Genomic DNA, 15,738 nt, shown 5'->3' on the forward strand with positions numbered 1-15,738 from the left:
TCTTTTATCTCTTGCTCCAAAACCAAACTTAGTATAATTACTCAAGTTACTCTCTTGGGTTTTGACTCGAGGCACTTTTCGAGATTGAAGGGAAGCCAAGCTCGAGCTACTCGAGTATCTTGTCGAGTCGATCTCGCCAACACCCTACACTTGCATTAAAAAAATCTCCGACATATGGGAACCGGTTTTATTGAACGAATCAGGAAATTATCATCTCATCTCTGTCTCGGATTTTAGGAACGCCCGTTGGATCAAGTCTGTTAGGAAATAGCTGGGAAAAAATTTTCATTTGATTTAACAGGAATTGACCCCGTCAAGGCGTCAACTATAGTTTTTACTTTTTTGATAAATCTTGTTTTGTTTTTCCTCTTGATTTTTCCATATATTCCCGGGCAGCGTATTTCCATTTTTTTCACCAGCCAATCTCCTCAGTTCATTCCGTAGTCCTCACCGTGGCAGATTCGCCATCTCAGCCCCTCGAGCAGCGCGCATTACGACCATCGCCGTTCTTCAGGGGAAGTTTTCCGGCGGCGTCGGCGCGTCAGGTGCACTTCTGCTCCGTATTCTCAAAACTACACCTTCTTCCTCCAATTCTCGTCGCTCGGTGGTGTCGATTTGGCCTCAGCTTCGATTTGAAACTTGTAAAATTTTGCTGTTCAGATCTCTCTGTTTCCTCAGAGTTTTGGATCTCGAAACCCTGTTTTTGAGCTCTTGTGCTTCGGACGTGAGCTTGCTCAGCTGCGTATTCGTGCTTATGCATGTAGGCTTTCGCGCCGTGTCGCACAAGTTTTATTGATTGCTTCCGTGGCTTCGTTCTTGTGTAGATTGTTGTGATGGCTTACTTACTCTTTCGACCATTATCGTACTCTAACTCAACTGACGATGGTAGGATGGTGTTTTTTGTCTGATGTTTCTGATTTTGCAAGAAATCAGCAGTGATCTGCTTATATTTTAGGTGGATTGCGTCTTTGAAATTGCCGGTTAGCTAGTAATGTAACTTCATTTAGTGATTATTATTTTGTGAAGGGTTAGTCTTTATGGTGGACCTGGAAGGATAATGCCAAGAGAAAGCAATGAAAGATCTGAAAGATAGGTGCAGGGTGCTGACTCTGGTCATTTTGGCCATACTGGTTGCAATTCTTGGTTTTTATGGTTTGGTGAAACCTGTGTCTAATGGATGTGATATGACATATATGTACCCAACGTATATCCCAATCTCGTCACCACAAAATGTCTCGTCGGGGAAGTACGGGCTGTATCTGTATCATGAAGGGTGGAAGAAGATTGATTTCGCAGATCACCTCAAGAAGCTCAATGGCGTGCCGGTTCTTTTCATTCCAGGCAATGGCGGTAGCTACAAACAGGCAAGCCATTTCTGAGTATTGTTCAGCTTGAGTTTACTAGTACCTTGCTTCCCTCCCCAAATGCCGCCACTACCGCATGCATTTTAGTATTTACTGTTATGTTTTTGATAAATGTTTAAGGTAGCAATAATGAATATAATTCGGGCATAGTGTATGCTTCTAGTAGCTATAGCTGAGAGGGAAGCTATGAGTTGCTGGGCTAAGAAATTCATTGGCTAGTCGACTGGCAAGATCAAATTCTTGACAGAGGCTAGAAAAGGGAATTCAGGCTCTTACTTGTGATTCAGTTGTTCCTTGCTGTGACAAATCATATAGCATTGATTTAGGGTTTGCCAATTTGCAATTACCAAATGATCCAACTTCCGTCCTCCCTCCCATGGCAAGTACACATACAACAATAGTTCCAATGCCGTCAGTGAGTTGTCACTATATACAGTCCTATGTTGCAAAATCTTTTTTATGCAGGATCCCTTGTGTGCATGACTCCCTCCCTGACTCCATATGTCGGGCATGTTTGTCAGTTTGCTTCTGGTTTATTCTTCGGCAATATTATCCTTAGATTTGAGTTTATTGTTCATTTCCTATGGATAAGTTCTGGATATTCTTACATGTTTCGACAGGAATGTCTGGAAGGTGATTTATGAATTCCAACTACTTCGAAAATTGTAGTTTTTCCCCTGGTTTCAAGCCTTGCCAAATGGATTCCCTCTCATAGTAGAGGATTGTTGGCGACATTCATCTTGTTTTCTTATAAGTTTCTACTCATACCATCTAGAAGGAAAGTGTTGCACTTTTCGTATCTAACAAGAGGCATGAATTCAATTTGCTGAAGTGGAAGTATTTTGAGATGTTACAGTTTTCTGAGGTTATAACTTTCTGAGTTGTTTAGGTTAGGGGACCTATAAACAAATTGTGGAGCCAAGTTTAATGCTATTGAATTGGAGTTAATTTGCTTGAAATAGTTAAGCCAAGAATCTATGCTCTGATTATTTTGCCACTGTAGGAATATGAGTACCTGTCTATATCTGCTGGGTGAATGGGCGTTGGCTCTTGAGCACTCTCAATTTATTTTGCATGCAATTTTAAGGTTGTTATCCACTACAAAGTGTTCGCTGGCAAGGGGGGAAAATGGCTCTTGGCTTTTAGCAGTTCACGTACATTTGATTTTCTTATTGTGATTCAGTAATTCATCGGTGACTCAATCTTTTGGATACGCTGAGAGTCTGAGGCTTAAGAATCTGTTATTTACCCTCCATTTCAGGTGCGATCTCTGGGAGCAGAATCCGATAGGGCATATCAAGGAGGCCCTCTTGAGCGTACCTTTTACCAGGAAGCTTCCCTAACTCCTGAAGAAGGAGGACTGGAGATGGATGTAGCAGGCTTGCAGTTACCCAGTCAATATTCACGTCGGTTGGATTGGTTCGCTGTGGATCTTGAAGGTGAACATTCTGCAATGGATGGTCGAATACTTGAAGAACACGCTGAATATGTTGTATATGCCATTCACAGGGTATCTAGTTTGCTACTTTTCCATCTTTTTTCGTAATATGAAAGGCTTGACTACACAGGAATGATGATATTTAAATTGCTATTCATGGCGCAGAAGAATAGGGTGTCTTGAAATGGCTCAAGAAATTTTTTCGTGTGCTTGTGTTAAAGTGTAGAACTGTCAGTTAGGTTTTTTACTTTTCTTTGATCGCCAGTTCTCTTTGCATATCATGAAGCTCATCAGTAGCTCAAATAGCTTTGGAACTATATCGTGCTACTTTTAATAATGCAAACTTTTAAACTTAAAATGTTTTCATTGCCTTGTTATCCTGGTGAAATATCAACTCCGAAATAGAACTTTGCTTAAACACATAGTAGGAACTGTGATTTTGTTCAGAAGCTTTTAATGGCACCTCTCCCTCTGCCTGACTTGATTCTGACTCAATGCACTTTCTGAAGAATTTCTTGTTATAAGTCAATTGTGTTCTGACTCTATTGCTCATAGTAAACTTCGGGCTACTGTGTCGTCTTTGCTCGCCTTATAGTTGACCTTTGGACGCTCTCTTATCCTGGCAACATGCATGTTGACATTGATGACACTGCTGCCATAGGTTTAAAAATAGAATCTGGAACATAATAAGTGAGAGGAGAAGGAGGAGGAGCGGCCAGCAACAACAGGATCATAGGAGGATGAGTAGTAGTAGCAGGAGTGACAGGAGGATGTCTAAGAATTAGTTAGGCTATTGGACGTTATCATTTGGAAATAATGGTCGCACTGAGAAGAGGATGTTGGATAGTTTTTTAAATTAAGATCATCAAATGATGATTATTAACTATTGTTGCAGATAGTAGAATGATATAAATAGTCTCGAGATGGTAAATTAGGCTCTTACTTTATGTTAGAACCGATTCTATATATGCCTTATGAAGCTGGATGACTATCTTGTCTAGCTTGGAGACATTTCTAGGAATAAAAAAGAGTTACGTGCTCCACCCGAATTCGTAACCAATATTTTTCTATTGGAGCTTCTCTCATTCCTTTTATCGAGCATAGGAAAGGGGTCCCGACGTTTGTGTTTAGGGCTGCTACTTTTCGTAGTTGGTAAACGTTGCTTTGGTTGGAAGCCCTTGATTCAATTCTAGAACTTCTGAGGAAAATATACATTTCTCACAGATTCCATTTTATCTCTGTCTATCCATCTGTCTCTGCCTCTTACTAAATATGATTAACCCAACATCACGCCTTCAAAGTTTGTAATGCCAATTTTGGTAGCTTGCTCAAATTGAAGGTTTGAGTTTCAAGATAAGCTTCTGAGAAAGCAATCATGATGAATTTCAACACTAAAAAGAGTGCTCCAAAAGGAAGCTTAAATACATGCATGTTGTCATAATTCCATAGCTGTATTAGCTGATCAATATCTTTGCTCTACTTAAGCCAACTTACTGAGCTTGCTGTAGAATCTCCTGTTTAAAACCATTGATGTTCTGAATTCAATGCTCCTTGTTATACTAGGCTATGGAGTCAACATTTGATTTTAATGGCCTTGCAGTCCTCAGATGGCTCTCTTATACTAATGACATGCGTGTTTTTTTTCTCTCCCTACCAACTTTAGAACCCCAGACCTGGGTTTTGAGAGAGTGCTCACAAGGCCATCAGGCCATAGGGAAATTGATTAATGACGTGCATGTTGATTATACAACAGTTTTCTTATAGCAGTATTAGTTATTGGAGTGGCAATTAAAGTGATAATAGGATAGCAGCAGTGACAGAAGGATGAGGAGGAGGAAGAGTCATTCATAATGATTTCGTGGCTTAATAACAGTTGATATATCATTGTTAACTTCTCCACCATTAATGTTGCAGATATTGGATCAATACAAAGAGTCTCGGGATGCTCGTGCAAGGGAAGGTGCTGCAACCTCTGGGAGTTTGCCAAAAAGTGTCATATTGGTTGGCCATTCCATGGGTGGTTTTGTAGCTAGAGCAGCTATTGTTCACCCACATCTCAGGAAATCAGCTGTTGAAACTGTTTTAACGCTTTCCAGTCCACATCAGTGAGCTCTGTTGCCGTTAATGTGCTAGCTCATTTCTACATTCCTTTGTATCTATTTGTCCTTGATGAAATGTGTTGTGTAGGTCTCCTCCATTAGCATTGCAGCCATCACTGGGGCACTATTTTGCCCGAGTAAATGAAGAGTGGAGAAAAGGTTATGAGGTGCGAACCAATCAAGCCGGGCATCAGGTGTCTGATCCTGCACTATCTAAAGTTGTCGTAGTCTCTATTACTGGTGGAATTAATGATTATCAGGTATTTCTTCATCACAGATCTGCCGTTGCTTGCTTTGGTTTCAATTGCATTCCTTGGTCGATATTTCAATTACGTGGAGGCCTTAAGAAAAATAAAATTGGTATTTTATTCAGTAGAAATATGTTGTATGTGTAAAATAAGAATGTATTGTTTGTGCAAGTTATTTCATCGTTCATGACATTGACCACTTGGGAGAACTAAGTTATCCCTTCTTCAATGCATGCTACAATTGGGGATGCAATATGAATGTAATTACAATTTATATGGACGTCATTTAATCAAGTGGGAAGTGAAATATAATCTTCTTGGGAATAGAAACTTCTTGCCTGACTGTGGCGTGGCACTTTTTCTAGGGCTGTTTCTAATTTTGGCATGGGGCAGTTAAACCATCTTCAGGCAGTTCTCAGTAATATAATAGTAGATTTCCAAGGGGGAGGGGAAGATATAGAGGTTTTAATATTTTCCCGAGATGTCAAAGATGTGAGGTAAGATTAAAATTTTCACGGACATTTTGTTTAGGACTGGTGATAGGAATACAAAGAGGGGCTTAAGAGTATCCTTGCCTTCATCCTGCTTGGGTCCAGACACTAAAGCAAATTCTCTACAAAATTTTCTTTTTGGTAAGCAATTGTCTTCAACCTTTACTGTCACTAGGGTCAAGAATTTGCATCTGAAGTGCAGTATGGGCAGGAATTTCTTCTATTTTAACTCATCGTGGAAGGATACTCAAGACTTGTTTTACTTGCTTTTTAGGAAATGGATGGTAAAGCAGGGAGTCAGAGTGGCAACCTAGATGTCTTGAGTAGTCTACTTCCCTTTGAACGATAATCTGTGGGCTTACTACATAGATGCTTTCAGCAGTTATTAGGTGCACTGTGTACATTACTTTGAGTGCATCTCGTCCCTTAGATTGTGGGGTACATCGCACAATATGTGTCTCTGGCTTCTATGTCCTAGGGCCGAGATGCACGGGGTGCATCAAAGAGTTTTTCACCTACTTGGATGACTTACAATTTTGGATGTGATTTTTGGCTTTAATCATGGATTTTAGCTTTTGGTGTGGGTTTTATAGAAGCTAATGTTGCGAAGTTGTAAGATGGAAATCTGTCATATTTATGAGTTCACTGCAAAAAAGTAAAAACTTAGATGACACTCTACATTTCGCACTTTAAAGAGTAATGTTTACAATTTTTCATATTTAAGTCCGCTCATAGGACAGAAGCTCAGCTAAAATGTTGGGAGGATCAACTTTTGCTGATGGTTTACTACATGTTTTTCTAGATTTCTGTTTGTAGAGTGCGTGTTTTGTTATGATGTACATATCCATGCACAAAGTCACACACAATCCTTCATGACCTTGTGCAATTGCGTGCACGGGTACACGATACACTCTTTGACATGCTTCATAATTGTATATGTAATTGATGGTTCACCCAATTTTCAGTTCTTTAATGATGATATTCTGCTTATCCTCTTTTTTGCTTTTCCAGGTTCGCTCAAAGTTAGAATCACTTGAAGGTATTGTTCCAAGCGCTCATGGCTTTATGATCACTAGTACAAGCATGAAAAATGTGTGGCTATCAATGGAACATCAGGTTATTCTGTGGTGCAATCAATTAGTTGTACAAGTGAGTGCAATTTTCTTTGGAAAATTGGAAATCCATTTTGATATGTATCATACACTTCTGAGAACATCTGCTGCTATTTAGGTATCACACACCCTCCTCAGCTTGATAGACTCAAAAACGGGTCAGCCTTATGATGATACTCGTAAACGACTAGCAATATTCACAAAAATGCTGCGGAGTGGCATAGCGCAAAGTTTTAATCAGATGAAGCAATCGCAAAAATCTACGCAGTCAAGTCTTTTTCCCACTATGGGTGAAAGAGGTTAGGCTGCTAAAGCCCCTATCTTAAATTACTCCTCTTTTTTAATTTGTGAGTAAAATCTCTGTGCGTTTCAGGTTTAATTGCCTCGAGAAACTGGGGAGATGATTAGACTTTAATAGGAAAGTTCTAAGAAGAGTTGATTCTGTTTGTAATCCGATAATTGTTTTAAAGAGTTACATTACTCTTGAACTTGTTTTGATCTTGCAACGAATGTGCTATTAGAAATCGTTAGAATATCCAGAAGTGTGATACCCTACATACATTGACCTTTGCTTTTGTTTCTTCTTAAATAGAAGAACTGAAAATGGAACGTTTAAAGAGAAATCTGGTTTTGACTCTTCATCCTTGGCTATTCTTAATTTGTTTGTGTATGTGCGATTAGTATTTGGCACATTGCATTAACCGGAGATATATTAGAGCAATCTACTTTTGACTCTGTATCCTCAAATAATCTTGATCTGTTTTGGTCTGTAAAGTATATTTGATTACTATTTGGCACATTGGCATTAGGTATGGGATATATCGTACTTTAGCTGTGAAATGTTCTCAAAGAAACCTGTGGGTTTTTGCATTCTCTTATTTATGTGGTGGATATTGGAGGTTTTACTGGATTATTTCATGACAGTTATTAAGTCAAGAAGTCTACAGCCCTTTTATTGGAGGCCACATCTTCATCTCCTTTTGTTAGTTTTATTTTTTATTTGTATGAATGGGTTGTCTTGGTACAGCTTTATCGTATTATGTGTCTTCATTGCAGGATCTCAAGGTCACATGTTACCTGAATGTCCAGCCAATGTTCAATGGAGTAATGATGGCCTTGAAAGGGACCTATACATTCAAACGAAAACAGTTACAGTTTTAGCAATGGATGGGAGAAGACGATGGTTGGACATTCAAAAACTGGTTAGCTTAACCCTTGTTTACCCACAGTTTGCATTGTCATCTTTGAACTTCTACATGAATAAAATTTGGGAAGATAACAACGATAGCCATTTAGCTTTGAGGTCACTTTCGGTTCCACTGGATTAATGCTAATTTTAGTAGTGAGTGTCACTTCCCAAAATCAGTAACTTGTTTATGTTGCACACATGGTATGCCAAAGTTTTGATAGAAAAGTTATCTGTCCAAGTGGAAGTTTTGTAATGACATGACATGCACATAGCAGTGCCGTGACATCTGGCACTGAGATCTTTTTATTTTTTGGCTCCTTTCGTACATGGGTTGGCAACCCTTAGTGCCTCATAGTGAATTTCTCTTTACTTATAAGTTAAATAGTGGAAGAACTGTGTGGCATGCCAAAATGACCTTCATTGGTTCTTGCCTCTTTATGGACGTAACTGAGTTGGATGACTCTTAGATTTATCACATGTTGGATGACTGTCGTAGGGTTGCAGCCTAATGATTTGTTGGCTTAGCATGTCGGGTGACTGTCATGACTAGATTTTGCACTTTTCAGATAAAGCAGAATAAAGTTTTTTCATCTGTAGGGATCTGATGGGAGAAACCATTTCATACTAGTCACAAACCTTGCTCCCTGTTCTGGCGTTAGACTTCATCTTTGGACTGAAAGGGGAAAGTTACCATCGAACTTTCCTGTGGATAAAAGAGTACAAGAGGTGACTTCAAAAATGGTGCATATTCCATCAGGGCCTGCACCAAGGCAGGTAATCATCTCCATCTATTCATGTCAGGTTACGCGTTGGAATATAAACTGTGATGTTGTTCTTCTACACTCCCAGTCAATACTGAGCCTATGTTATAAATAGGAATGAGAACCTTAGATGATAGATTGGGAGGTCAAGTTAGAAATCTGACATAGAGGTCCAAGATGCTAGGTGTTTCGAGATGAACTTTAACTCTGGTATGAATTGTTTCTTCTATCAGATTGAACCAGGTGGTCAGACTGAGCAACCACCTCCATCTGCTGTCTTTATGTTGGGTCCCAAGGATATGCACGGTTTCAGATTTCTAACTATTTCTGTTGCACCTCGTCCGGTATCGCTTCTCTTCTACTTTTCCTATAGAATCTTCCTTCAAACGCATCAATGCCTTAGCTCATTTATGGCTTAATGTTATTCCTTATTATCTTTGTCTTCTCAAGTTTTCTCATATGGATACTGTTTGGACTGCAAACTGTGCTGCTCTATTGTTGTACCACATTAATTATGTCTCAGAATACCAACCATCATAGTTTTGTGAAGTTAACAATGAATATTATATACAATATATATTCAGAACTTATAGGTAAGATATTTCAATATAAGTTTGGATAAAAGGAGCTAGAAAAGGTTACTTCTAGGCTGTCATGGAAGAATGTTTTTGTCATTTTAAAGTAAATTCTAGCTCAATTTCTCATCTCAGTGATGAGCTTCTTGGGAAGTGTAATACCGATTAGAGTATTTCTAGATACCGTATGGCTTTGGTGGACCAGTGACTACCTTTATCAGTGACATTATTAAATAAAAGCATACTCTTTCTCGTTAAACTTTGTCCAGAAAACTCATTAAATGAAGGGCAAGACACATTCAAGCATAAGCTACCTCCAAGGGAAAAAAATATTGTTGCGCGTTTGTTCTTATTGGAATTATAACCTGCACTAGGGTAGAAATGTAGAACTTTGGAGGATTTGATCATCTGTAAGTGAGTGCATGCTTGTCTACAGGGATTGAGCATTTCTCACCATATGAATGCTTTTTCGCCTTATGCTGTAATAGTTCTTTGAAAAATTGAGATTTATGCATGACTTCCACTATTCAGAGCATCTCGGGCAGACCTCCTCCAGCAGCTTCCATGGCAGTTGGACAGTTCTTTAATCCAGAGGAAGGGCAAAAGGAGTTCTCTCCTCTCATGTTGTTTTCCTCTAGCTATTCTCATAAGGTTGTTTCTTTTAGTGATAGAAAATGCTAAGAACTTTTTAAATGGTTTGATTTTGTTCATTCTGATGACTGACCTTTGACTGTTGCACTTGTTAAGCAGGACATATTCTTGAAGGAGGATCATCCTATTGCTTTTAATCTGTCCTTTGGAATTAGCTTAGGCCTTTTGCCTGCTACATTATCTTTGAAAACTGTTGGTTGTGGCATAAAAGACTCTGGGCTTCCAGTTGAAGAGGCCGGTGATACTGAAAATAGCAGTATGTTTCCTTCCCTTTTAATTTCTAATACCATTTTACTATTTATTATTATTTTTTTAATTATTTTTACCACCTGCATGCACAGCAACCTCATGACCACATATTCTGGTGCCATGCAGTGCTAGAAATCTTGAGCTGAGCCACATTGTTTACTAAATGGAGGTTTCCAAAAAATGTTCTGCTTTACTATGTTGATGAACATGATGTTCAAATATCTTTCGGTTACTGTACCAATTGATTTTACTGGAAAAATACGATTCAAGTTTAGATTGCCCCTTTAGTTTTATTTTTTAACAAATAAACATGGAACCAGATTTTTGTCTTAATATAGAATGATAGACTAAAGCCAGCTCAAATACTGATTTTTTGTTTTTTGGGAGGGGGCGCATTGATGTTGTATCAGTTGATGTTACTGTTATGACTTCCTAATAATGTCTACTCTGGTTTGGAGCCTCAGTTATCTCTTTCATCAACTTAGCGCTTTGTAAGTTATTACATTTCCGAAGTAGGTTTTATTGTGTGTTTATTTTGGAATTTTTACTAGCCTTCAATAATAAACATACATTAGGACAACTAGAAAATGGTATAGTATTAACATCTAGACTCTGCCATAGAAATCATACTTCGCTTTCATGAATCTCTAAGAACTTTTGGATGCTCCATAGATTTGTTGGGGAGATTATTTGAGATTGCATTCATCAATCTAAATTTATCCAATTGCGCCCATATGTTTCTTAGCAATTCCTTACATCACAACTGATATTTTGCTTTCAAACTATGAATCAGCAAAAAGATAGATTTCTCTAATAAGGTGCAGCAATTTGTTGTTGAGCGTTTGTGTTTACAATGGAGTCATACTATATATTAGCTGTAGAGTGTATTCTCTTCCAGTGCATCTTGAAATTCTCCAAAATATTTGGTCCTTTCTAGTAGAGGAATATCACCAGATTCCCATATATTCCTGGGAATCATGCCATCATGATTCTTCCTGCTTTCTTGGTGAAATATGTTGGTACGAGTCATGGAAGTGTTAATGTCATCCAAGAGCTATTATCTGCAACCTCCAGATGCTTCTTTTTGGGCTTAGATGGGAAAACTGTAAAATTATATATAACTTTTTTGGTGTGAATGATGGCTATTGAGTACAATGACGCTTTTATTCCATTGATGTTGATTTAGCACTTGGAGTTTTTCGTTTTTCAGCTGGGGTATTCGTTTCCTGTTATTGCAGGACTTTGCAAATTGCGCTGCTTCCCCCCTGTAGCACTTGCTTGGGATGTTACGGCAGGACTTCATGTCATTCCAAACTTTTATGTTCAGACAATTGCTGTGGATTCCGCACCAGCGCTTTGGAGTTCAACTCAAGAATCTGATAAAACCATTATTCTGCTGCTGGTATGTTGGTGGTCTCATGCTAATATGCTGCAATTGCTTGAGAGTTGCTTTGGAAATGTAACTAGCTACTCTACAGAAAATACTATTCTTTCCTTTTTATGCACTGAAGGTTTTCTGGGGATTCATTACTCATTGTTGCAGGTGGATCCTCACTGTTCATACAAAAGCAGCATTACCATCTCATTTACCGCAGCTGCCAGCAGGTTTTTACTTCTGTACAGTTCACAGGTGATGGTTCTAAAAGACTCCGTGTTGTAGTCAAGTTATATAAGCATCAATCAGATCAATGTTTCAGAAACCTTTTGGATTTTCCAGTGGATATGTAGGCCAACGATGTTACTTTCTGTGTTTTGTCCTTGCTCGAGTCGCACTAAAAATGCTTTTCTGACTTTAATTGTATAAGGAATGTGGCAAAAGATTTTGCTTTTGATGACTTGTTCTTTAGCTGCAGTCGGTCCTCTCAATTCGTTGGTTGATAAATGATGACTGGTTCATGAGAATATGCATTGATGTACATGTGCTTTTTTAAGTGGACTGGCAATCTGGCCACTACCTAGGATTAGTAAGTTCTTGTGTTTTGAGATGAATTGTTCTTTATGAGTATGTTTTTAAATTTGCGCTGATTTTTTTGTTTCCTTTTGTTTCTGTGGTGAGCCCCCGAGATGAATCACCTTGCCCTTGATCTGATATCAGTGAATTTCCATGCTAAGGCTACCTCTCAGTGAATGCAATAACCAGTATATACTAGTAAAGTAGGTATTCCAGGTTGTAGCACAATTCATCTTAAACATAAATCATCCTGTCCCAATTTCTATTTGAACTCTCTTTTTCACTCAACTGTTGACTTAAAGATCTATGGTTTCCTTTCAATTAGATAAGTCTCAGATAAATTCTCATTAGATTGGGTTCTCTTAATGCAGATAATTGCTCTATGTTTTGCTGTTATCTTTTTCGCATTAATGTGTCAAGCACATGCTTGGGATCTCAATTCACCTATTCCTTCAATGCTGAGAGCAGTTCAATCAAATTTGAGGATGCCTTTTCCAGCTTTGCCCCTGATTGTTGTGCCGATCTCGGTTGCCTTGCTACTCTCTCTGCTAATTGACCAATCAGTTCCTCCAATCAGCTTTATCCTCATCTCAACTCTTTGCTATTTACTTGCAAATGGTTTCATGATCGTCTTTGTATCAATCTCCCAATTGGTCTTCTATGTGGCTGCTGTCATGCAGATTTTCATCAAGACAAGGTTCGTAATAATCTAGTTCATTTGATGAGATGGTATTTACTTCTTATGTTCAAGTTAATGGATGTTTTGGAATCTTTGAGAGTGAGTAGCTATACATATTGTGTTAAAATGAAGAAAGAACAGCCATCAGGTGCTCCAGCTCATCTTATTGAGTTGTGGCTTGCAAGTTGACATGCCTTATCAGGGCCATAGGATGGTAGCCCCCCAGAAATAGCAATTAGGTGTGATTTGTTCTCAGCTCTCCAGATTTCTTTTGAATTAGAGTGAACGTAATGTATGTGATGTTCAGTGTTGCGTGTGTTATTTGAGGCTTTTGTTAATTTGAAGATGTTGAAGATGTTGAATGAAGGTAAAACTGCAGGTGGCAATTGGGGGAGCGGGTTGAGCTGTTCCATCACTTTACTAATCTTTCTTCTGGTTTCTTCTCATTAAAGGTAATATTAACTTCCCTTAAATGAAATATACCAGTCAGAATCAGATGTCAAACAATTCTTAGAAAGAGTTCTGCAGGTTAAAATTTGCTTTCATTCCATAATTTTGCACCACCAGCATTCCCCCTCTTGCCTGGTTCCTGCTTTTCCTTGGACTTTTGTGGTCATTTTATCACTTTACTGGTTCACTTAGTTCCATGTATTCGTTAAATAGGTGGTTCGGTTTGTAGCTGCAAATTCATCCCTGGTCATAGCAACGGTTGCGAGTACCTTCGTATGCCTTGTCCATCCAGCGTTGGGCTTGTTCATACTTGTTTTGCTTCATGCTTTCTGCTGTCATGGTGCTCTATGCAGGTGTGTAAATCATTCTGACACATCCTTCACATGTTGGGTTTGATACTTAATTATAATCAAGTATTTGTTAGATATATTGCAATAAGTCATTTTTATTTAGTTAGTCTAAAGCAAAAGCAAAGAGACTAAGTGGTAAGATATTCATGGAAATTATGGAATGTTCTCTATTAGTATTACTGCACTTAAGAGAGATTATCATTGCAAGAATTCCCTTCTGTGTACACGTGGTAGAACTTGCCTTGTAATGACATTTCATAAACAGCTACTCTAGTGGAGCTATTTATGAAACATTTGCCATTCTTATCCATAGTTTTCAGCGTTGTCTTTGTGGAATATCAGTGTGCAGAGTAATATAATTACACCGCATTGAGGTCTCCTCTGAAAGACCTGTCACAGTTCAATTCATGAAGTAACATAATGTGTAGTGTGCAAGTAGATAATATTTGCTAATGAACAAGGGTATTGTGTACTTCAATGTGGGGCTGGCTTGAGAACTAGTCTATGAAATTTATGTAATCCGAAAAATAAGGAGCGACTTTCTTTTCTTTAATGAAGACAGCCCAGTGTTGCATGATTGCCTGATACTTCTGTCCTTGAACATGTGTGTTTTCTTTTCTATTATTTAAAGAGGGAAAAAGCAGTTGTTCTGCTTGCTATTGCATGTATGGAAGTGCAGCAGTGCCTGTCGCGTTGTCACCAAGGAAAGTAAGTATGGTCCCATAATTGGCTTTTTAGTCGCCCTACAGCTCTGAGGAGTGCATAATGCTGATTATGATTACTTCCAGCTCACACACATTGTCTACAAGGAAATGCAGCATTATATACATTTTTTTTGTCTCATTGTGGCAAGTCTAAGAGTTGCTCCATTGTTTCTGTAACAGTTTTTTTACGGCTTCGTTTCGCAGTCATACACGAAGGATGGATTTTTCAGAATATAAAAAGGATGTCAGTGACAGGCCTTCCCATTTTTCTGTTGATTCTGATCACAAATCCAGGGATTCCCTTTTGGGAGACAACTACTCTAGTAGTCTGGAATCAGCCAGAAGTTTTGCAGACACGCAATTAGACTTCTTCCATCACCGGCATGGCTTGTTGGTGTTACATCTTCTGGCAGCACTCATGTTTGTCCCATCTCTAGCAGCCTGGTGGCAGGTATATACCCAATGCCTTTAAAGATTTTAAAAACACCATAATGCTCCTGTATATTGGTTAATGCTTTGACCTTTTCATGCAGAGGGTTGGGACAGGTCAGAGTTTCCCATGGTTGCTTGACTCAGTTCTTTGCATCTGTGTCATCCTTCATGGTATTTGCAATCCGAAGCCTGACTCGACTTTCTTCTCTTTTCCCTCGTCAAGCATCATCAGAGGGGAAATGAAAATGTACTACATCTACCAGTTCGCTGGGTGTTATTCTTTTCTCTCTGGTCTGGCCTTGGCTCCTTACAGAGTTTTCTACGCCATGGCCGTGGTCGGGTTTCTTTCATTGGTGTTGAATGTCTTGCAGAAGAGAAGCAAGGAAAAAGGAGAAGCACATACAAAAAGGAGAAAGCATTCCCACAGACACTAAGAAAATTGTCAACTAAAACTGTAAGCTTCAAAGCTTCTCACGGTATGTGAATAACCATGAATTTTGCAAGGCAAGGCTTAATTTGCTGCTTCTTAATTTGCTGCTTCTTGTTGTAATATCTTGTGTGAAAAAGTAGGAGATGTAATACAGATTGTAGGCAAAATTTTGTAAACATTTGGGGCTCAGCCCCATTCTGAGTGTGAAAGTGCCTTTTGCGAGGGATATTGCTCAACTTTTGGTGTCAACAGAAAGAAATCATTCTTCAAACTTTGCCTAGTGGCACTCCTCCAAATGTTGTGTGTAGTTATTGCTTATATAATACTGTTGAAGAGGTCAACGAAGATGGGATCATTGTTAGCTTTTGTTAATGAAAATGTTGAAGCACTGTCTTTGGGGTATCGGCAACCAAGTCAGAAGAGACTTCGAGGCTAATAGCTAGCATGTGGTGTGGGTTGGGTGAGACAAATTTGAGCCCTGATTTCAAGAACCGCAAAGGCCCTCCACCAAGTAATGCTTCTCAATCAGTTGATTTTCTTGCTCTTGTTTATAGAGAAGTACGAA

At 38.8% G+C, this 15,738-nt stretch overlaps 1 protein-coding gene across 6 annotated transcripts; it reads left to right on the top strand.

Moving 5' to 3' along the window:
* Window positions 1-396: 396 nt before the first annotated feature.
* Window positions 397-15,441, top strand: LOC115741188. Of its 6 annotated transcripts, none has more exons than XM_048283334.1 (19): window positions 397-545; window positions 1,027-1,364; window positions 2,626-2,874; window positions 4,717-4,907; window positions 4,990-5,161; window positions 6,652-6,789; window positions 6,871-7,051; window positions 7,809-7,954; window positions 8,539-8,715; window positions 8,936-9,046; window positions 9,809-9,928; window positions 10,028-10,184; window positions 11,416-11,579; window positions 11,721-11,807; window positions 12,500-12,825; window positions 13,187-13,259; window positions 13,471-13,610; window positions 14,492-14,762; window positions 14,845-15,441. In XM_048283334.1, exons 2-19 carry the CDS (start codon window positions 1,074-1,076, stop codon window positions 15,175-15,177), a joined length of 3,327 nt encoding a protein of 1,108 aa, XP_048139291.1. In that variant the 5' UTR covers window positions 397-545; window positions 1,027-1,073; the 3' UTR covers window positions 15,178-15,441. The 6 variants fall into 6 exon arrangements, with proteins under 6 accessions (XP_048139291.1, XP_030530811.1, XP_048139294.1 ...); XM_030674951.2 differs by having other exon boundaries at window positions 14,516-14,762; XM_048283337.1 differs by having other exon boundaries at window positions 10,028-10,166.
* Window positions 15,442-15,738: the final 297 nt, after the last annotated feature.

The sequence above is a fragment of the Rhodamnia argentea genome, chromosome 8 (genome assembly GCF_020921035.1).
Source record: "Rhodamnia argentea isolate NSW1041297 chromosome 8, ASM2092103v1, whole genome shotgun sequence".
Lineage (NCBI taxonomy): Eukaryota > Viridiplantae > Streptophyta > Magnoliopsida > Myrtales > Myrtaceae > Rhodamnia > Rhodamnia argentea.